The sequence below is a fragment of the Alexandromys fortis genome, unplaced genomic scaffold (genome assembly GCF_014885135.2).
Source record: "Alexandromys fortis isolate MF-2015 unplaced genomic scaffold, M_Fortis_MF-2015_v1.1 scaffold_168, whole genome shotgun sequence".
Taxonomy (NCBI): domain Eukaryota; kingdom Metazoa; phylum Chordata; class Mammalia; order Rodentia; family Cricetidae; genus Alexandromys; species Alexandromys fortis.
The window spans coordinates 138,247-161,656 of record NW_026068058.1 but is presented as its reverse complement, the minus strand read 5'-3'; the positions used below and the strand labels follow the sequence as shown (position 1 = coordinate 161,656).

Here is a 23,410-nt window from a genome sequence, read left to right as displayed (position 1 = left end):
GTTATGGCAGTTTTTCACCTGCTGTTTAAGGTCCTCTATTATTTTTATATAATTCACTTTTGAGTCTATTTCTTCTAATTCTTCTGGAGTGGGGTGTACAATTCTTCTCATTTCAGGATGGTGAAGTCATGTTGCCTTTCAGGTTGTTGGAGAAATTCTTGCATTGGCGCCTTCCCATCTCTTCCTTCAAATGGAGCCAGGAGAGGCCTGGTGTCTTGGTCCAGTCTTTGCTGTGACTAACTCTCTGGGTGTATCTCCTCAGTGTAGAAGCAGGAACCGTTCCCGTCCAGATGAAACTCCTCAGCACCAAAGCATGGACGCCTGATAGTCCAATGGCCCGTGGGCAAAAGAGCGAACTTGGGGGGCAGGGCGGGGTCTAGTAGAACACAGGAGACCCTGCTGTGCAAGCTGAAGGTGCCCGCGCTCTCTTTGGGGGTCCTTGAGGCCCGCCTGGTAGGCAGGCACTCACCGCTCTGGGTGGGTAGCCTTAGTGTAGGAGCAGAAGAGTGTTCCTGATCAAAGGACCTTGCAGACTATGCAGGCTTGGGGGGAGGGGAGGATCATGTGTAAAAGCATACTAACAATTTTACACTTAATTGTATAACTTCTCAGAGTTGTTTTATTAACTCAGTGAATTTTTAAAAAATATTTATTTATTTTGTATACAATATTCTGTCTGTGTGTATGCCTACAGGCCAGAAGGGGACACCAGACCCCATTATAGATGGTTGTGAGCCACCATATGGTTGCTGGGAATTGAACTCAGGACCTTTGGAAGAGGAGGCAATGCTCTTAACCTCTGAGCCATTTCTCCAGCCCCCTCAGTGAATTTTTGTTGATACTTCTTTTCCAAGATTTTTTATGAAAGGGTGGAAGTCAGGCGAGTGAAAGATGAAAACAAGCTGATGTAGCTATCCAATAGAGTCCAAGTAAAATTAGTCAGAATAGATAAAGAAGTCCAATATATAATGTCACATTCAAAGAATCCATAACACTTGCAAATATATATTCACCAAGAGTTGGGGCTCCCAAATCATAAAATAGACATGAATGCGCCTAAAGATCTCATAGACACAAGATTAGTAGGTTACTTTGATACTCCACTCCCATCTTAGGATAGATCATTCAAACTAAACATCAACAGAACAAGGGCAGTGAGATGGCTCAGCAGGTAGACACTTTCTGTCAAGCATGGTTGTGATGGTCTCTGCAAATGGCTGGGTCAACAGATTCATGATCCATATGAGTGAACATTAGCACAGAGATCACATTATTTGTAATACTGTTTGGCCAATAGCTTAATCATATTTCTATCTAGCTCTTATATCCTAAATTATTGAAAATGACTCAATCAGAACCCATAATAGACTCAGATAGCCACTATGCCACACAAACATGCAAAAAATACTATCTTTTACAAAGTTAAAGTCCCCAAAGGATTCCATCTCCAAAACCATGCAAACTAATCAAGACTTAATTACAGTTCAGAGTACAGCCCTGATACATTTCCCATATCAGATTGCATATGGGATTGCCAGGAATGCTAGCAACAGGCAACCATAGAGTAGACCACATAATTATGACCATGATAGTGTCCTTGTATTTGCTGGAACAGGCTAGGCTCCTCCATTAACAATTTTACTTGTCCCCTCAAAATTTGCACAAGCTTTTACCTGGTTTACCCTTGCCTAGATGTAAACATTTAATCAGAACCTATGCAACTTAACACAAGTCAAGTCATTGGATCTGTCTACCACTTTCTTTGTCCAAGAGTGGAAAAGCAGCCAGAACACACTGGGCGAGTGGCAACAACTGCATCTCAGTCCCCATGCTCAGTCCAGGGTCAAACTAGTGAAAGTAGCCACCATTTGAGTAAAACATTCCAATCCCGGATGGTAAAGGGGATTCAACCACAGTCGAACAGCTAAAGCCTTTCTGTGAATTAAGAGATTATCTATCATCCTAATGGCTCTTAACTGGTTCACATAACCAGATTTTTTTGAGAAGAGAGACTAGGAGAGGAAGTTCAACAGTCCACACTCCACATAGCAGCCAGGACTCTCCATAAAACAAGAGATCCTTTAGACAATCCTGGGGAGTGGCCCTAGGTAAAAGTCATCAGTTGCTCTCAGGCTATGAGGGAGTCAGCTTGAGGACAAGGATGAAAGGGAAACACAGGCTGAACGTGTTGCTTATAGTGAGGGACATGTGTGGTTTGTTAGGTTGTGTTTGTATGCTCACACAGTGTCTCCGGGTGAAAAGGACTGGTTGGAGGGTCCTTTGTTGGGTCTACCTCCTGGATGGCCAGTTCTTATGTGGAGGTACTGGGAAGAACCGAGTCAGGATGGAGAGTTCCTAACCAGGAAGATAAATGGAAAAAAAGAAAAAGAAAATATAGGGATAGAAAAGAAAGTCCCAACTCACCAACAGCTTAGATGTTGAAATAGGAGCGGCGGGGCTGCGTCCCCAACACCCTGGCCGCTTGGCTAGCTCATGCCCGAAATAACAACACACAAACTGTATTCATTTAAGAACTGCTTGGCCCATGAACTCTAGCCCTTACAGGCCAATTCTCGCATCTGGACTAGCCCATTTCTAATGATGTGTGTAAGCACCCCAAGGTGCGCTTACCGGGAAGATTCTAGCCTATGTCCATCGTGGGTTGCAGCTGCCTGGGAGAGCTGAGCATGGCGTCTCTGCTCCAGCAGAGCTGTCGGGTCTCTCCGGGAGCCGAGCAGAGTCTGACCTCACTTCCTCTTCCGCCCAGAATTCTATTCTGTTTACTCCTCCCATCTATGTTCCAAGCCATGAGGCCAAGCAGCTGGTTTATTATAACTTAACCAATGAAATCAACAGATTGATATATGACACTCCCACATCACTTAGAAAACAAAAATAGGGGTCAACTCACTGAAAACAGCCAAAGGGGGTGAACTCAAGATGTTGGTAGAGAGTTGGGACAGGGCCAGCAGTGGGGGCAGCAAGCAAAAAAAAATGCCCAAAAGAGGGTAAGGAGGACCCAAAAAAACAAGCAAAAGGGAAAGGTCCATCCATGTTGGGTGCCAGTTGTTGCAGGCTTGTTGCTGCTGCCTGTTGCGCTATTCCCATTTCCCAGGGGCCAGGGGGTGAGAAGATGCAGAGGTAATGACACAGACTCTGAGAGATTCCAATATAGAAGTTCTTTATTGTAAGAAGGTCAAAGGTTTTTATAATTTAGGGAAATTAAACTGCCACAGAAATGTTTTTGGTTGGTCCTTTTGAAACTGGCAGTTGTGATTGGCTAGGAGTACCTGTCATTAGTTACTGTACTTTTGGTCCGCTGACATGTTGTTTGGGCCAATTTTGCTTATGCATTGTGAGTTTGTATGCACTTGCTTGTGCTATTGCCCTGCCTCAAGCTACATTCGTGGTGATGAGGACTAGAGACTATCAAGAATAAAAAATATACAATATAATCAGATATGCTTACACAATATCAAGGACTTTCTGTCCAGGTTCTTTGAATTGCAAAAACATGAAACTTACAAAAATCTCTAGCCCAGAAAAATATGAAACCCCATGGAAGAAAAGAAAGACAGGAAGTGAAGGAAATGAATGATGAAGTCAACTGAAGCTAACTTACACTAAGTCATCATGATTGGACTATCAATGTCATTGCAGAAATCTCCAGAATTGCAGCAGAACGTATGTATTATTAGACCTCCAGAATATTTTTCATTAAATTTACAGAATTTTGTGCACCTCATCTCCGCACTTTCCAGCTTATTATCTGTGGAAGAAGATAGAAAAAAAGATATACTTTTGAGAGCCAGGATACAACCTCATAGCTGAGTATTTTGGGATGGACAAAGATTTCAATGAAAGAATTTTCTTCCATAGCAGGTAGTGTTCCATGTTGACCTTCTTGTCACATGCCCTTAGGCTACATCTGGGAAAAGCCCCTTTACTACAGGAGACACATGTACTTAGTGGTGAACTTGAGGTTCTACATGTCAAGGTACATAGCATCCTCTCTCCTCAATCAGACATACACACATCACTTCCTAAATACATGCTGGGATCCAGACTCAGTGGTGAGTGATTGGGCAGAGAGAGATGACAATAATATTAGTCAGCAAGAACCAGATTCTATGGAATGACATGAAGGACACACCATGAGAGATGCCAGATGATAGATGAAGCAGGAAGACTTGGGAAGCACAAAGGTGTCTTTTTCTAGAGAAGGTGATTCCAGGCTAAGATAGAAGTGGTCAATGAACATTAGAAGAGCAAAAGTCACCAGGGCAGAGTGTGATAAATGGTACATTTAAGGACTGATAATTTGTTCTTTTGAATTCTGTTGTGGCTTGAAATAGAACAACCCTCATTGGCTTGAATATTTCAATGCTTGGTCCTCAATTGGTCAACGTGTTTGGGAAGAATTAGGAAGTGGGGTCTTGGAGGAGGTGTGTCACTGGGGAAGAGGCTTGGGGTTTCAAAAGTCAATGCCATTCTCTCTCTCTCTCTCTCTCTCTCTCTCTCTCTCTCTCTCTGTCTCTCTGTCTCTCTGTCTCTCTCCATCATGGTTGTGACTCAGTATGTAAGTTCTAGTACCTGCCCCAGCTCCATGCCTTTCTGCTTGCCGCCATGCTATCTACCGTGATCATCATGGACTTTACCCCTGGGACTTTGAGTCAGCCCCAAATTAAGGGTTTTCTTTTATAAGTTGCGTGACTGTGCTGTTTTGTCATGGGAATAGAAAATTAACCAAGACAAACCCTAAATAGCAGAGCTGTTGCAGATTAAGAACTGATGAATATATCAATACAATGGTGGAGAGAAGCCCCATTTACTGAAGATATGCTTAGCTTTACCATTGACAAATGTTGACCCCAACACAGGTTTGGTATATCACACCTAGATATCAGTTGACCCCTTTTCTTTAAGTACAATATCTTAGAGATGGTGTTTGGAATCCTGAAGGAGAAACGGCAATTATCCAGAGCACAGAACACACGCTTACCTTTACTCCAGTGCCAGGTTCTGCGGATCACACATGTTTCACCAGGTTGTGTAATACACGTCTGAATCCCATCAACACACTCCCCATTTTTGTAAGACGGACACAGTACACACTTTACCGCGAAAGCTGCAAAGATAAAGACTGCTTAGAGGAGATGGGTGACACTCTGACACTTTCCAATGGACGCCTAGGTCACCGGACCTCTGGATAGCTTAGCCGCACCCGTGTGTTTGCCAAACAGATGTGCTCAAGCCAACATGTCTTAACACCACAGACAAAGCAGGGTGAAATAAGAGGTGGGTTTTAACTTTTAAAATTTCTACCAACAGCAGATAAAGGAGTTATTTGTAGGTGGTACATACTGGTTTCAAAGCAGAGAAGAAAGAGGCACAGCTTCAGTAGATTTTCCATTTCTCCTGAGCGGCCTGTTGCAGCAGGCTATGTTAGTTCCAGATAGCTGGTGATCAGAGATTGCTCCCAGAAAAAACTAGACAGCCTCTAGTGAATTTATAGTCCACTCAGACAACGACAATGGACTCTGGGTTCCCGGAAGCAGATCTCAGAGTAAGCTCCTCCCACACTGACAATACACCAAATCCTTCTGTGACTTAAAAATGATTTCCTTATTCCCCTTATATTTCCTTGCTTCAGGTGGTGTTTATGATGTACATGACCTGTAAGGTAATGTTACTATCAGCAGCACACAGTGGTCCCCTGATTTTCTTCCTGATTTCATGCTATGAGGTCAAACTGTTCTGCTAATGCTAGAGACCGAAACTAGAGAAGGAAAAACTTTGATTGAGCCTGAGTCGCAGCAGGAGGTGGCTGCCCTGGAGTGTGTCTCCAGGATGCTGGAAAGGTGAACGCAGGAGTCTGCTTGTGTAGATAGAAAATGCGTGAAGGGTTTGTGCACATTCCTCATCATGGAATGACCATGTTAGCACCCGGTCCTTAATACCAATCAGAGGGTTTGTGTCTGGCTTGGGTGTGAACAGCTGCTGGGCAAGAATTGTTGTCTGTGGTCCATGCTGTTTTGTAAGACTATGCAGGCTGTCTGAGCACATCCTTGATTGGGGCTGTAGTGACCATCTTCAGTGACTGTAGAGAGTCAAAACAGCCAGGCTGCCATGAGAGAGTCTGGTCAATTGCTGGCAAAGGGGCTACTTGTCTGATAGTTTCCCTGCTCAAAATTGTCATGCATCAGTGGTGGGCCTGCTTAATTGCCGCCTGCTGAATGTTGTCATCAGGTACAGAAAGTATTAGATCGCATTAGCAATAAAGAGTTGCCAGAAGCTCAACATAGAGCACTCATTTCTAGTAGCATTAAGTGTACCTTATCATGTAATATATATAAGACAAGGTCTTACTTGTAACCCTGGCTGGCCTGGAACTCACTGTGGAGACTAGAATGGCCTCGTACTCACACAGATCTGCCTGCCATAGAACCATACTCATAGTTTTCAAAAATTACAGTTTCATTTTTCTCTGTCTTTTTTCTTGTGTGTATATGTGATGATTTTTGGTATAGATTTTTTTATTTAAGTTTTTTTTTTTCATTTTACATACCAACCCCAGTTCCCCCTCCCTCCCCTTCTCCTGCCCCTTCCCGCCTCACCCCATCCACTCCTAGGGGGTAAAACCTTCCTATTGAGTCCCAAATTGATCAAATACCCACACTCACCTTGCTGGTAAATTGTTTTAATTACAGAATAATATATAGCTTTGTTGTCCCATGCAAGGGTGCTCTTGGCTATATTGTATATTTCCTTCTCTAGAACTGGTTTCAGGTATTTATCTGAGGAGTCAAGTTCATGTCAGTGGGAAACTTTATAGTTTACAACTGGGGCATCATAGGTGTTCATTGATATAAAGTTGGTCATTATTTCTATATTTTGTGGAGAGAGATAAAAAACTTTATTATTTTATTTTTCTATTTTGTTTTAACAGTACCTGTTGTACAAGTTTGAATATGCCTTGAATTTTGTTATTAAAGGTAACTAACATCTTACCCTATTTTTAACTGTATAAAAGTCTCCTTATGTAATTCAGTACCATGTATATTCAAAATATTTAATTAAAAGGTACACATACTAAGAATTTTACACTCAAATATATAACCATGGGATTATTTTCATAGTTCTTTTACTAACTCAGTGACCTTTTTGGTATTCTTTTCCTTACACTGACAACAAGATTTTGTATCGAAGAATCTATCAGTTAGTCTATCAAGTGAGTGAAAGCTAAACACGGGCTAAGGTAGGGGGCTGTTCTGATATCCAATAGGGCACAAGCAAAAATTAGTCAAAAGAGATAAAGAACGCCAATGCATAATATAAATGAAACAACCTTTATAGAACCTATAATGATGATAAATATATATGCAAGAGTTGGGACTCCCATTTTCATAAATAATCACAAATGGGCATAACAGTCTCATAGACCCAAGAGTAGCAGGTCCTTCAATACCTCACTCCGATCTTCAGATAGATCCTTCAAATTCAACTTCAGCAAATAATCCCAGTGAGATGGCTCAGCAGGCTTCAGAGACACTCCATAGACACTAGCTTCCAAGCCTGGTTATCCAAATCCAATCTGGGAACTCACATGGTATGATAAGAACAAAATGGACTCTCAAATGTGGTCCTCTGGCATTCCCCACCATGACCTATATTTCATACTTGCACACACACACAAACACACACACACACAGAGAGAGAGAGAGAGAGAGAGAGAGAGAGAGAGAGAGAGAGAGAGAGAGAGAGACTAAATATAACTTTAAAGGTTTAAATCAAGAATTTAAGGCTACCACTGCATCATAGTGTACCTAATCGTTATTTGCAGAATATTTCATTTGACAGAAAAAAGTTCATATTCTTTTCCATGACTGTAGAAACTTCTCTAAATGAAATGTCACTTAAGGAACAAAATGAGGTTTAAGAAGTACCAAAAATCAAAATAACATCTTATAATTTTTAGGCCTAGTGTAATAAAACAAAAAATAAATAATCATAAAAAGAGAAATCATAAATAATACAAAATACTTGAAGGTGTTGGGGTGGGGCTTATCAAAGCTTGGTAACAGAGAGTCCCAGGACAACCAGTTGTATGTACAACAGTGTTTCTATCCTGTCTGCTGCCCTCCGTTCCCAACACTATGTGGAAGGATGTTCAAGATTCAACTCTGTAAGCTCTAGCATTGGTTTATGTTTATCCTTGGATGACCAGCATCCTGATGATCAGCTGTTTTTGCTGTGTGTAGGAATGCAGGGTCTTTGGCCCTTCTTACAGATACCACTTGCCTCACACAGAAATGTATCCAAGTGAGACCTGCTGTTCTTTCAGATAACAGCCACTTGGACACTCCAATCCCGGCTCCCTCACATCACTCCTTGGCTTTCCCAGATTTGTGGGAATGTTCAATAAAGAGAAAGAAGCTTCTTTTTTTGGGGGGGGGGTGGACACAAAATGTTAAACATTAGTTTATAATTTAAAAATAAGAAAATTGAAAATTTTTCACACATTGACTCTATTCACATTATTCTCATCCTTCCTCTTCCTCCTCCAGCTCCTCTGGTGTCCCTCCTCCCCAACCCCGTTCAAATTCACAAACTCTGATTTTTTTAATTAGTATTGTTATACATACACAAGTATATCTAACATATATGCATGTATGTGTGTGTACGTTCATATGTATAGCCTGGTGAATTTCTTTAGTTTTGCTTGCATACATTAGTATTAAATGTTGTCCACCTGGGATTGGATAACCCATCATGGGGCTTGAATATGGAGTGAACTGGCTCTTCCTTTCTCATTGGACACAATTACCTGTAGTTCTTTATCTAGGGGTAGAGCCTTAAGAAATTCCCCCCTTACCCACTGATATGTTGACTATTGTCATTGTACAGGTCTTGTTGAGGCAACCCTACTCCTGAGATCTCATGGGTGCATCCACCCTGTCATGTAGAGAAGTTAACACCTTGGAGCAGATGTTCTGGTTCTCTACTCTTACCATCTTTTTGGTACCCTCTTGTGTGATGATTCCTGAGTTTTAAGAGTGGGTGTCTGTAGGTGTAACAGCTGTCTGTGGGAACCCCATTTTTTCCTCTTTGCATTTTGATCAATTCTAGGCACTCACGCAACAAGAAGAGTGTAAGTTTATGTATTTCACCACGCTGCTTTCTGCATCACTCCATTTTGCTCCCCACCCCAAAGGAAGGGACACCAGAAGTTTAGATACTTGATGAATACTCATAAAGACCCTAGTTACAACACAGGATAGGTGCTGTCACCTAAGAGAGGAAAGCTAAGTGGTCTGTGCTTACCCAGGACATAAGAAACACACACTGTCTTTAGCTAAGTGCTTCCTGTCTTGGCACAAGCAGGGGCACAGCCAGACCCAGGACCTTATGCTGGAGTAGCCACAGGGGAGGTGAAATGTGAAACATACCCCCAGCAATGCTGAAGCATGCATCGGCATCTCATTTATATTTTTTCATGATCTGGGTTGATCTACTGACCAGGAGGTCTGTTCCTCAAGGAACAGGTGCCAACGAGATATGAACTCAAATTGTTGGATTCAGAGGCCAGAATGTTAACCATTATACCATGGGAGCTGGTACCAAGGTGAGATAGGATGACTTAATTTTTTTTTCTGTTTTCTTTTGAGCATTCACTAAAGTATATTTTAGATAAAACACCAATAATAAAAAGTCAATACTAGCCTACTCTTTTGCTCCATCGACTCTTGGGTAGAAGATTCCCAGCTCCCTTTGCTTCTGTTCACACTGATATAGCTGGGGAGGAGATGCTGCAAGAGTGAGTTTTGTTAAGATGTACACTAGTATAAGTCACACCAGGTGTCTGAGACTTTCTTTGGGCCTCAAAGGACAATTGACATTCAATATGTACAGTCTGTGCTCCTATAAGATTAATAATGTATTTTCTAAGATATGTCTTTTACACAAGTGTCTACATGTTTGTATATTATTGATGAAAATAGATACCCTTTGTCAAGTTAGAATGCTGATCAATTTTGGTGGTGTTTTCAATACCTTTTAACTTTACACAGTTTGATTTATTTAAAAAATTCAAAATCCTTCATTGAGTTCAATTGTACTTCCATTCTGCTTCCCCTCTAAGGAATAGCTAATGATAGCATAGCATAGTTGTCACCAATAATTACCCAATACGTAGGTATGTGTTATATGCAATGTTAAGTAAATGTAATATGATTACTTATAATTTTTCAGACATAATTATTGGTATTTTACCTTTTTCCTCTCTTCTTTCTGTAATTTATATTCTTTCCTCTTCCTCGTGAAAGTTCCTCCTCCCAATCCTCCCTCCTTCAAGTCACTGCGTTCCGCTATTCACCTTTCTCATCCTCTCATAAGGCTCCTTTTTTTTTTTTGTGAATCACTGGGCTACAAGCCTTTTATTTCTTTTTTTTTCCTTTTCTTTTTTTTTTAATTGAGAATAAGAAAAAAAAGTTTCCGCCTCCTCCCAGCCTCCCATTTCCCTCCCCCTCCCCCCAATCTTCTCCCCCTCCCCCCTCTCTTCTCCCCCTCCCCCCACTCCTCTCACCCCCCCTCTCCTATCCAAAGAGCAGTCATGGTTCCCTGCCCTGTGGAAAGTCCAAGGTCCTCCCCCCTACGTCCATGTCTAGGAAGGTGAACTTCCAAACTGGCTAGGCTCCCACCAAGCCAGAACATGAAGTAGGATCAAAACCCCTTGTCATTGACCTTGGCTTCTCATCAGTCCTCATTGTTCGCCGTGATCAGAGAGTCCGGTTTTATCCCATGCTGTTTCAGTCACAGTCCAGCTGGCTTTGGTGAGTTCCCAATAGATCAGCCCCACTGTCTCAGTGGGTGGGTGCACCCCCCGTGGTCCTGACATCCTTGCTCGTGTTCTCCCTCCATCTGCTTCTCATTGGGACCTTGGGAGCTCAGTCCAGTGCTCCAGTGTGGGTCTCTGTCTCTATCTCCATCCATCACCAGATGAAGGTTCTATGGTGATATGAAAGACTCTAAAATGCTAATTAACCCAATTAAAAAATGGGGCACTGAACTGAACAGAGAATTCTCAAAAGAAGAAGTTCAAATGGCCAAAAGACACCTAAGGTCATGCTCAACCTCATTAGCAATCAGGGAAATGCAAATCAAAACAACTTTGAGATATCATCTCACACCTGTCAGAATGGCTAAAATCAAAAGCACCGATGATAGCCTTTGCTGGAGAGGCTGTGGAGGAAGGGGTACCCTCATCCATTGCTGGTGGGAATGCAATCTTGTGCAACCACTTTGGAAATCAGTGTTTCGGTTTCTCAGGAAATTCGGGATCAACCTACCCCTGGACCCAGCAATACCACTCTTGGGAATATACCCAAGAGATGCCCTATCATATGACAAAAGCATTTGTTCAACTATGTTCATAGCAGCATTATTTGTAATAGCCAGAACCTGGAAACAATCTAGATGCCCTTCAATGGAAGAATGGATGAAGAAAGTGTGGAATATATACACATTAGAGTATTATGCTGCAGTAAAAAACAATGACTTCTCGAATTTTGCATGCAAATGGATGGAAATAGAAAACACTATCCTGAGCGAGGTAACCCAGACCCAAAAAGATGAACATGGGATGTATTCACTCATAATTGGCTTCTAGCCATAAATAAAGGTCACGGAGTGTATACCTGGTGAACCTAACGAAGCTAAAGAAGAAGGTGAACCCAAGAAAAAACATATAGTTATCCTCTTGGCTAAGGGAAGTAGATAAAATTGCCGGGGACAAAATTGGGATCTTGGGGGTGGGGTGGGTTGGGGATAAGGGGGGACAGGGAGAGAAAAGTAAGAAGGGGAGGATTGGGGGAACTTGGGGAAACAGGAAGATTGGGATAAAGGAAGGTCGGATAGGGGAGCAGGGAAGCACATATCTTAGTTAAAAGAGCCACCTTAGTGTTGGCAAGAGACTTGAACCTAGAGTGGCTCCCAGGAGCCCAAGGCGATGTCCCCAGTTAGTCCCTTGGGAAACTGAGGATAGGGAACCTGAACTGACCCTATCCTATAGCATTACTGACGAATATCTTTCATATCACCGTAAGGCTCCTTTTTTAAATCCTCCCAGATTCCATGTTTACTACAGGTCCTTGCTTCTTAATAAGAGCACTCGGATTTTACTCAAGGAACACTGGAGACTGAGAGTAGTGAAATGGAAGGAGTTTGTTTTATGACCTCCCTAAGTTGAGCACCAGCTTAGAAGGGCAAGGTGCGCTGGTCAAGCGCACAGAACACTCTACAAACTGAATGTGTGGCTCTTCCTGCCTTTTCTGAATAAGCAGGAGGGTACGATCTTATGAGAAGTTTATTTCATGATGAACACACAGAGGGAAACCGAGAGATGACCGGAGGAAGAAATAGGGTACAGGGACATGGTTGTTATTGCTGAAGGAATTGGCAGTTAGTGAAAGTTCTTATTCACTACTTGGCCAATATATCTGTTACAGAAATCTTCACCTTTGCAGCAAAAGGTAGAAATCTTCAAACTTCCATAATACATGTTTTCAGCCAAACATGCATTAGAACAGTCCAGTTCGGTGTGATTGTGGACCCATCTCCCTAGAAGAAAAAAAAAAAGCATTTTATACTTAGTGCCCCAAACAACACTTGGCATTCACAGTGAATGAATTCACAGTGAGACTTTCTCCCCCAGTGCCAACCCTGTTTTCCAGAGCCAGAATACATTAACCTCTTAGCAAGGATGGAACACATTACCTGCTTTTGAGAATATGAAGAAATTCCTGGTTCTGCATCCAGGACTGTATTTCGTAGTGCAGTTGCTCTTGCCTACCAGACAGTGTCCTCTTTTAAAAGACTTGCAGACCATGCACACTGTGGCCTGAGCTAGGGAAAGCAGATGCAAAGGGTGAACAAGGAATTGAAACAATTACTAACACTTGAGGATGAGGCATTGAGAGAGAGAGTAGAACCCTGAGGAATTTTCCTCATGAGACTTCAGGTTCTGATATATTGCGTCAAATTGGGTCCCTGGCTTCCTTGAAAAGCTGAGAGTTTGACACCACAATGTTGATTGCATAGGAACTAAAATGATAGGCCATCTTTTGTGTATAACATTGTTGTGCAAAAGCGTATTAAAGTATCTAAGTTAATCTGGCACCTAAAGTTCTTTTTGAAGTGCACGAGAAGAGTAATAATAATATCATGGGACTAACACAAAAATAGACCTGCAAATCAATGGAATAGAATAAAGGGCCCAGATATATGGCCATGTAACTACAAGCACGTGGTTTTTGACAAAGGTATCAAAAAGACACACTGGAGATAAGAGAATCCTCAGCAAATGATTCAGAGAAAACCAGATACCTTCATGTAGAAGAATTAACTAGACCATTTTCTCCCACCTTGCACAGACATCAGCTCCAAACTGAGTAAAGACCTCGATGTGAAAACGAACCTGCTAGAAGAAAAAGTAGGAGGTACACTCCAAGAAATAGGCTTAGGTAAGGACTTCCTGAACAGGAAGGACTCCAGTCCCTCGGGCGATAATGTCAACAATCCAAAAATGGAACTTAGACAAGTTAAAAATGAGGGCTTATGGTGACACAGGAAGAAAACACCAAGACAAAGATAAGTTGTCACCCCACGATCTGACCTGATCGTACCCCTGAGAAAGGCAGAGAATTGTGATTCCACCAATACAGATGAATGGCCACAGGCACAATATGTGTTTTCCGAAAGACAACTTGTGAAAGGTAACGAACAAATTGTTTGCCTAGTGTTAGATGATAAATTCCAAGAGACGCCTCAATCAAGGGTGTTATGGATGATAGTGCTTACTCAGGCGGTGGTGACTATAACCAGGACTTCTCACACACACCCCCTTTCCTCTGGATCTTAATGGTACCTTCTATAAATCCACCTTCCAACTTTGTTTATTGAGAAAAAAATCTTAACTTTATTATGAATACTTGGCAATGCTACAAAGAAGGGAGGCAGGATACTATTAGAGATGTAACCGCATGGCTGCCCTGCCCTGTTATGTGCCTGTAGGAAATGGTGTCTCTCCTTTGAGAAGCCTACACATGCCTTACACCTCTCTCTGTGTCTCAACACCTCTTTTCCTATTTTTTTTTAAATCCACCTTTGATTTATCCTGAAATTAATTTCTTTCTTCGAGCCACAAATCCCAGTCTCTGAAGCGTTCGTTCCTCACAGGCAGCTGCAGGTAGAGTCTGCAGCTCTGCCCCTGCCACTGGCAGGAGGCAAGCTTGAAGCTGAAAGTCTAACACAGCCAAGGGAATTACCAGTTGAAGGAAGAATGAAGAGGCAGCCTAGGGAATCAATAAAACCTTTGCCATCACACAAAGGACTGATATCTAAAATATAAAAGAAAAAACCCTCAAGAAAACAAACACCTCAGGTTTTAAAAATGGCACTGGATAGAGAGCTCTCAAAAAGAGAATATAAAGCACTGATAAGTATATATGTGTTTTTTTTTAACATGTTGAACATTCCTACTCTCAAGAAAAATACAAATAAAACTACTTTAGGATTTCGTCTCATACCAGCCAAGGTGAGAAAAGAAAAGATAATAAACGCTGCCGTGGATTCGAGCAAAGGGAAGCCCTTACACTTTCAGTGAAGATGAACTGGTACAGCTCCGATGGAAATCAATGTAGAGGTTTTTTGAACAGCTAAAAGCAGAAATACCACATGGTACAAACTTATGACTCCTAGAACATACCACCCCAAACCATACACTGCCTTAAAGATACTGGCCATCAGAACTGCATGGGAAGACCTCATTGCTGCCCTAATCACAATAGATAGGAAGTTGAATCACCGAATCACCCTAGCTGTCCTGAAGCTGACAAGACAACGTGGTTTAAAGACACAATGGATTTCATTCATTTACAAAGAAAAGGGAAATTTACAGGAAAATAGGGATTAAACTAAAAGTAAAATCTTATAATGAATGTCTTTAGTAACTCAGCCTCAGAAAGACAAACAGCATATGTCCTCTCTGTTACATCGAGCCTATCCTTTGAATTTCTAGATTTGTGTGTTTAATCTATAGTGTTTGTGGAGGCCAGAGAAAATAGAAAGGGAACACTGGGAGGTGGTAATAGTGGAACATATGTGGCGTGCACACAGAAGAGGGGAATACTGGGGTTGGAAATACTTAAACAGGGATTGAGCAGAAGGATAGAGGAGAAGGTTAAGTAAAACTAAGAATATATGGATAAGCTCTTATGGAAACCCAATACTTTGTAAGCAAATAAAAAATATAGATAAAATGGAAACTCACTACTTTTTAAGCTAATTAAAAATACAATTTTAAAAAAGAGTTTAAACAAAAGTACAACTCATGGGTGGACAAAGCTTCCCAGAGGAGATGGGTTATCGCTGAGCTACTCCAGTGCTAGGTGTGGAGTATCTCCCTCTGAGCTATGGTTCAGGAAGATTTCAGAGGGCCCCAAAACAACACAGGCCATTGCTACCAGTCCTGGTCTTCCCATCAGAACTGCATGGGAAGACCCCATTGCTGAAGATACAATGTGCTTTAGTTGTGGGCCATAAAGGAATCAAACCGGAAATATCCGAAAACTTGCTTCATGTTGGCTAATGTTTCAGTGCCAGAATTGCTCGACAGGCTTTGGGGGCTACAACTCATCAATTGCATTGTCCGCTAGTGAGCCTACATGGTCCATTACTGACGTCTCGGGTAAATGTGCTTAGTGGTGTGATAGTGCAGCAAAGGTTATATGGGTAACCAACTGCTTTTGATTCTCTCTAAAGATGGCTTCACTGGAGGAACTTGTGCCTGATGCCATAAAACTGGACAAAATCCCATGTCTCAAAGAGTCAGAGGTCTTGAGGGAGAACCTACTACTGTTTTTTTTAAATGTTTGTGTTTTTTTGTTCTTTTGTGTGTGTGTGTGTGTGTTGCTAAATGGACTTGTCAAGCTACCCTGTTAGAATTTATGTATGTCACCAAAGATCAGTGTTGCCCTAGCCCTTGGCCAGAGAAACTTCCCTCTTCAGTGGTCAGTGGTCAATGCGGAGACTCACAACTGGTCAAAGTGCTAAGAATAAGTGACCGTTGAGAGTGCAGCCCTGAGTGGGATGACTGTATCACTGCCCTCACAGTGTTCAGGAGCACTGTGGGAGAGGAGGTGAAAGGACAGTGAGAGCTGGAGGGTGGGAATCGGGCTGTGAAATGTTACCTCCCGGAGACGCCATGTTCAATGCACTTGAGCACTCATAGCGGCTGTGTGTACCGGTGCAAGACCTGCAGTTTCAAACCACTCCACAGTCCAGAGTGGACTCGGGGAGGGATTATGAGGTCTCCTGCCTCCCTGAGGAACTACTGGCCATTACCATGCTACAAGGTAGGGAGTTGGTTTTTTCCTGGTGATGTAGCTTCTGAAATACCCACCACCCATGCTCATAGCAGTGAGCCAAATGAAACTCAGTGGTTTAAAAGAAAAAAGAGACATAAATGGAGGGGGAGGACTTGTGGAGAAACTCTTTAGAAGGAGTGAGAAGGCAACAAAAGTAACTGGACATGGTAAAACTAAAATAAATAGAGATCAAAACTAAAAACACTCATGGAACCAGTGAGATGAAACAAGAGGTATCTGCTGTCAAGCCTGATGATTTGAGTTCAGTCCTTGGGAACCACTTGGAAAAGCAAGAGAATCAACTCCCAGACATTGTCTTCTGGTCTCCACATGTATGCCATGGCATGTGCTTCTGCACACACACACACACACACACACACACATGCATACATACATGCACACACATGTACACTCACATACACAGATAAATAATAAATGTAATGAAAATAATATGCATGAGGAATATATATTGTCTTGGCACCAAAGAAGGGGGGAAGCTTACAGCATTTCATAGCATATACCCTCTCCCCAAAGACATCTGATAATCAGATCTACTGATCAAAACAATGCACTTGATATGAAAAACTGACTTAAGATAATCTCTTCAGTGGCCTCTTCCCAACAGATGATAGGCAGCTTGTACAGTCTTAAGCTGCTACTGGGGGTCAGGCAGGGAGATTTGAGGACATAGATGTACGAGGACACACAAACTCATTCTTACCTAGGGAGTGACTGACCCCACTTAGACAACTGGGGAGAGATCTGACCTCTTACTCCAGCGGGAGCGGGTGGAATTAACAAAAAGATCCCCATCCTACTAAATCAGCTTGTGCCAGAATCCTGACCTTGATTTCCCTCTGCTCCCACACACTCCTAGCCCAGCTATCCAGTACATCATCCCACGTCTACTCCAGTCCCTGTCCTTGCCCCATTTCAGCCTCCGAGGACTCTCTCTCACCTTGGAAGAACACAAGATTAAAAGCCCCCAGCAGTAGGAGAAGGAGCATGAACTTGCCCATCTCAGTCTGTGCTGGCAGAGGACACAGCAGAGCAGGGGCAGCAAGTACTCAGGAGAGATCAGGGTAATGAGAGCAGGCTGCAGAATTTGCTCTGAGCTGCTCCCAGGATGTGGGCAGGAGCTTCCTTCCACACCTGCCAGTGGGTGTTTGCCAGTGCCCAGGTTCAGGAAAGCATCCCACAGAACCAGTTCCTTCAGAGTTCCAGGGGACAAAGGATGCCCCTGGATCCCTCTCATATTCCTTTATGGGTGAAACTAGGATTGTTCATTTCCTAAGTGAGATCCCTAAGGTTGAGCTCAGAACAAAGCCATGAACCTTTCTTCCCTGGTTGGCAATGAGCCAAGGAGCTATAAGAACAGAGCCTTGTGTGTGTTCTTTGGCCCAGGATCTGCATTCATTCTACAATGTCTCATGTGTCATAGATCTCTGTTCTCCAAGGAATCTAACAAAGTGTATCAAATGTCATCCAAACAGCACATATGTAACAGAGGTAATAATAATATATCATGGGTTGCTTTTCCAAAATACGAATCATTTCCTGTTTCATTTGGGTCTTATTTATTTTTGTTTATCACAAACACAGACCCACACTCAACTAACCAAGCAGACTTACCTAGACACAGACTCTCAGTTTCTGAGCCATGCTTATAGAAAGGCTCAGATAGAATTTTCATGCATACTTCTTCATAGGTTTATCCTACATGTGGTGCACAGGGCACAAAATACAAATATTTTTTTCTAATTTTTAAAGTTATACTTTTCTACTAATAAACTCATCTACCTAGTGGCTTCAGCTCTTTGGTTGTACTTCATAGAAATAATGAAACCTCCAGACATCCAAGATCTAGTCAAGAGAAAGAAGGAGCAAGCACGAAACAAGTTCACTAACTCGGCAGGCTGGAGTTAGGGAGCATCCTAGAAGGCAGGAGTAGTCTTGTGCACCTCCTCCCTCTAGACACTCCCTTTATGACAAAGCCCTTCCATCAGGCTCACTCTGCACAGTGAGCACTCAATATTTACTGATGGCTCCACAAAGAAGAATATGGGAAATGAGTGAAGGTAAGGTGGTCTGCGGGAAGAGAACACCTACCGGATGCTGAGGACCAGATTCCCCCATGCTGTAAAATCTGTGCGTCTGAGGCACTCCATGCCTCATAAGCTCAGCTACTATGAAGGAGAGCTTCTTCCCATCTTCCCAAGACAAAGATAGAACACAGCAAACACTGGACAAGCAAGACTTTCGAGAATAGTAGAGGGCAGTCACTCCACAATTTACCAGACTCACACCAATTCACAGCACCATCGCCCCACTTAGCAGTATCTTCAGCAGACCTTTTCAACAACAACAGTCGAACTCTAGGTGTTGTTACAGTCTTCAACCCTTGGTACCCCATCGTAAGTTTCCTAGTTATGGTTATCATTGCTGTCATGAAACACCATGGCCAAAGCAACTTTGGGAGGCAAGGGCATCCTTCCAAATCACAGTCCATCACTGAGGGAAGTCAGGACAGGAACTCAAGCAGGCCTGGAACCTGGAGGCAGGAGCTGGTGCAGAGCCCAGGGAGGTATGCTGCTTACCGGTTTGCTCCTCATGGCTTCCTCAGCCTGTTTTCTTTTTTCTTTGTCCTCTACCAAGGTTTTTATTTATACCATTTTCTTCTTCTTTTTAAAAAAATTTATTTATTTTAAATCCCAATTGTAGTTTCTCCTCCCTCCTCTCCTCCCAGTCTCTAAACCCACCTCCCCTTTGCCCTGCCCCCATCCATCCCTCCTCCCTTTCTCTTCAGAAAAGGGTATGAGCCTTAATTCTTACAGAAGCTGGAACTACCAGTCCATGTGTGGCCCTACCCACAATGGGCTGGGTCCTCCCCCATCAATCACTAATTAAGAAAATTTCCTACAGGTTTGCCTACAGCCAGATCTTATGAAGGTGTTTTCTTGATTGAGGCTCCCTCCTCTTCAATGTGTCAAGTTAGCACAAGAAATGAGCTGGGAAACATGGTAAGGAAGGAACAGAAAATAAGGAAACAGAATCTATCCAAATTGCTGAAACTACCAATGAGCAAATCTGTTGCATAGCATTAACTTAATGAAGATACTCTCTTCTTTACTTCAAGAATGTAACAACAGCAGCAACAATTTTCACATGTACTCTCTCATAGGTGGTTTTAAAACATAAAGCAAGCAAAGAAAACCAGCCTATAAACCACAATCCTGTAGGGTTAGGCCCGTGGGCGAATGTTTACTGATAAATTGGGCTCGCAGAAGCCGAGGGCCCCTTCCTGCTTCTTGTACTCCACTGGAACCTTGGTTTCATGAGTCTGGTTTTTCCATTAAAGTTGTGTAAATATCTATTACAATTTGTCTTCATTAATCTAAACCGCCACACAATCCTAGAGAATATAGACAACAGTTTGACAGTAAGAGAGACATAGATCTAATCTACATGGGAAGTAGAAAAAGACAAGATCTTAGTAAATTGGGAGCATGGGGACCTTGGGGGAGGCTTGAAGCGGGGAGGGGAGAAACAGAGAGGGAGTAGAGAAAAATGTGGAGCTCAATAAAAATCAATAAAAAAAGGGATATTCCAAAGCTTTCCAAGTAATCAACTGAGCTATAGAGTTTCCAGACTCTACAAGGCAGATAGGTGGCTCTTCAACTTGATAAACTAGCCAATACCAGTCTTAGGGGTACCAAACTCCATCATTATTATTAACTGAAGATGTTTGAACCCAGAAACCACAGGCAGTGTTACTTTTTCTTATAGGGTTCACTGCCTGGGTCTGGCCTCCTGCCACTTTCACATTTTAGCTTGTCACATCCAGCCCTCCTGCTCTCCACCGACTGCTTCCTAGGCAGTCATCTACCCTGGAACTATAGCAGGTTAAATCTGGGTTCCCTGACTTGTAGCCGTGTTCTCAGGCACATGTGGGAGCTACATCTATGTACTGTTTGGAGTGATCTTCAAGAGGTCGTTTTTGCTAGTTTGTTGTTTTCATGTGCTGCTGCCCAAATTTATTTTTCAGTGGACTTCTCAGGTTTCTCCTGGCTCTAAAGAGTCTCCAGTTCTTATATGCTAGCTCAAGAATGTTTCTTAATATCTCTCCCTCTTTCTCTCTCTCTCTCCTTGTGGGATTCAGGCTAGATCTGGTGAGTTTCAGCAAAACAAGAATCGGTGGGGGATGAGTACTCATGAGGCTAGACTCTGGACAAGGACATAGAATATCTGTGTATGGAGTAAGATGGTGGAGCTGGCTCAAAAAGTCCTGTGGGTATGTGCAGGGAGGGCAGGTCTATGAATCATACAGAAGGAGAAAAAGAATTCTCTGTCTATTGCTGAACATTCCTGAGAGGGACCACTATGTCACCAACACTAGGTAGCAATCAAATAAATACATTCTTTCTCTCAAGACCCGCTGACAGCAAACCCACTAGAGGGTAAATTTTCAAGTGCTCAAATTGCATATATTCTGAATTCCTTAGTGCCTAGAAGAAGGGGTGAGGAAAAAGTGCGATCTGTGTTGAGTTGATCAGCTTCTAGAATTGAGTGAACCAGTTAGTATCCTGGACACTCTGATCTCTGTTCCAACATCAAGGAAATCCATCCACATTTGGCTCTGCTTTTCAAACTTACACCATCAATTTTAAACTATAGCACCTCTCATCCCCTTTGTATGACAGCCTGTACTTTCTTCTATGTAAGATTTTTCAAACACTTGTTTCAAAGTCACAGTCAATGCTCTGGGCCCACACTGTGTCTCTATACTGTATTATCTCACTGTCTTCTGTGGGCCCTTGGTTGATGATGTAGCTGCGTGTGTTCTTGGTGTCAATCATAAGAAATATATAGGGTAAAATGACTATTTTGGAATATGAAAACAATGACAACAGAGATACATTGGATAATAATTTTTTAAAAAAACTTCTAAATTAAATCATCTGGTGTATTTCAAGGATGTATTGATTTCAAAATAGAAAACAGGAGATGTGCTATGTTGGGAAAGGGATTTATCTCTTGTTTCCATAGGAGAAGAAAAGCTATGGATACCACCAGAATTAATAAAGATTCAGTTTAAAAGGGAAAAACCTCTTGGTAAAGAGAAATGACAGCTTATCCACAAAGGTGACAGTACCACAGGTTATAAGGAAACCTCATAAGGATTAGGGCAGAGTTCTGTTCTTGTCGTTGCAGAAAAATACCTATTTTTGAAAAGTCAAGAGATGTTGGATATCTAGATACGTAAAGAAAAAAGATAGCTATCCAAAAAAAAAAATCATGGGTTTGGAGGAGGCCATGAGGGTCTGGGCAGGGCCCAACAATGGCGTAGACTCAGGCCATGTGAATGCCAATTTGTTGGAATACGAAAGAGTTCCACAATAGCCAAGAATGGAGTATATTTTACACTCCATGTATTTATGGAGTTTATTTATTTGGAGATAAACTCACAGAAAGAGTAGCAATGCACAGTCCTCTACATGCACTGGGAACTGGAACTGAATCCAGCAGCCAAGAAGCCCATGCATGCATTTATAATACATGAGACTACACCCAAAGTGGGCTGCTGTCTTAAAGATTATTGGCTGAAGGAGTCCCCACAGCAGCTTTGCTCCTATTTTTCCCTATCCCCCAAGGACACCCACTGGGACTTTGCATCAGTACTGAATTTGATAGACTATAAGTAGGCTTCTGCCATGGTAAATTAAAACGCTTTCTATAAAAGAGGAGTTCCCATGAAGTTGGACAAGTAGTGCAATGGGAAATGTATAGGCTCACCTGACAGATCAAGGGACCAGGAGGAGTAATTGAGAAGTTAATGATGAGGAGGTCTGAGGGAGAGGCATGAGGATAAATATGTTCAATGCACACTCATGATGAATCTTCTTGTCTCATCATACCAGAGATACCCTACAATCAATGGTCAAGCTAACCTGACAAAATGAATGTTTCCTAGAACCTGTTCTTCTAACTCACTGTCCACGTGTGGACAGTGAGTTAGAAACCAAGAATCTAAAGGGAAGGAAATGTGGACAAGTTGATAGTCCAACAGTATGACTGCATTTCATCAAATGTGATTAAGCATCCTATGCTACACAGTATCTACGACATCCATAAAAAAGTCCCAACTTTGAACGCTCAATAGTGGACCTTTTCTAGATTATTGAATCAATTGTAAGATGGCAAGTTGGTGGCCCTGGGTTCCTTTCACCCTAGAATGGATGGTTATCAATATTTAGCTATGGAGCTCTGCCCAGCATCGTGCTTCCTTTTTGGTCCTTCCTGCTAAATATGGTAGATCATGGTGTTGATCATCTACATTGGTGTCTGAGCTTTGGAGACATAAGATAAATAGGTGTGTATTGGACTATCTAATTCTCTTCATGAAAATAATGAGCATAGGTATGAATGCAGATTGCGGATGACAAAAAAAAATCACAGAATTGACAGAATCAGGAGACAGACGGGAATGAGGACATAGAAACCTGATGTCAATCAAGGGTCACCAGAGGATCATGGGAGTGTGAAACTCCTAATCTCATTTATGGACCACAGTCTGAGGTCAACATAATCTCTAATTCTTAGAGCAAAGAAAGAAATACAGTAGCTGAGATAAAAAAGTATATTCTTGTGTTTGTGATTGGTTTTGAGAATATCTGTCTAATAGGAAGAAATGTGTATATTTCCAGCCTAGTGTTGGCCATGTTTGTACATACATCCAGTACTTGGGAAACTGAGGCAGGGAGAATTCTGTGAGTTCCAAGTCAACTTGGACTACAACATAAATTACAGTTCAGTTTGTGCTTCAGTGAGACTCTACTTTTAGGGTAAGAAGATGGAGGCAAAGAGGAACTTCACTTCTGAGAACCCTGATCGGAAAACAGAAAATAATCTGATCCAACAGTGTTATTTCTCCATGTATCAAGGAACACATTAGTAAGACAAATAGTTATGTGGCCTCTAATGGTCAT

The 23,410-nt window shown here is 42.1% G+C and overlaps 2 protein-coding genes across 2 annotated transcripts; both read right to left on the bottom strand.

Moving 5' to 3' along the window:
* Positions 1–3,248: 3,248 nt before the first annotated feature.
* Positions 3,249–5,484, bottom strand: LOC126487341 (acrosomal protein SP-10-like). The gene is made up of 3 exons (XM_050120057.1): positions 5,365–5,484; positions 5,003–5,128; positions 3,249–3,769 (listed from the first exon to the last, which is right to left on the bottom strand). The coding sequence occupies exons 1-3, from the start codon at positions 5,411–5,413 to the stop codon at positions 3,624–3,626; spliced, it is 321 nt and encodes a 106-aa protein (XP_049976014.1). The 5' UTR covers positions 5,414–5,484; the 3' UTR covers positions 3,249–3,623.
* A 6,868-nt stretch (positions 5,485–12,352) lies between these two features.
* Positions 12,353–17,829, bottom strand: LOC126487337 (prostate and testis expressed protein 2-like). Its single transcript, XM_050120055.1, has 3 exons — positions 17,383–17,829; positions 12,775–12,903; positions 12,353–12,618 (listed from the first exon to the last, which is right to left on the bottom strand). Exons 1-3 carry the CDS (start codon positions 17,441–17,443, stop codon positions 12,461–12,463), a joined length of 348 nt encoding a protein of 115 aa, XP_049976012.1. The 5' UTR covers positions 17,444–17,829; the 3' UTR covers positions 12,353–12,460.
* Positions 17,830–23,410: the final 5,581 nt, after the last annotated feature.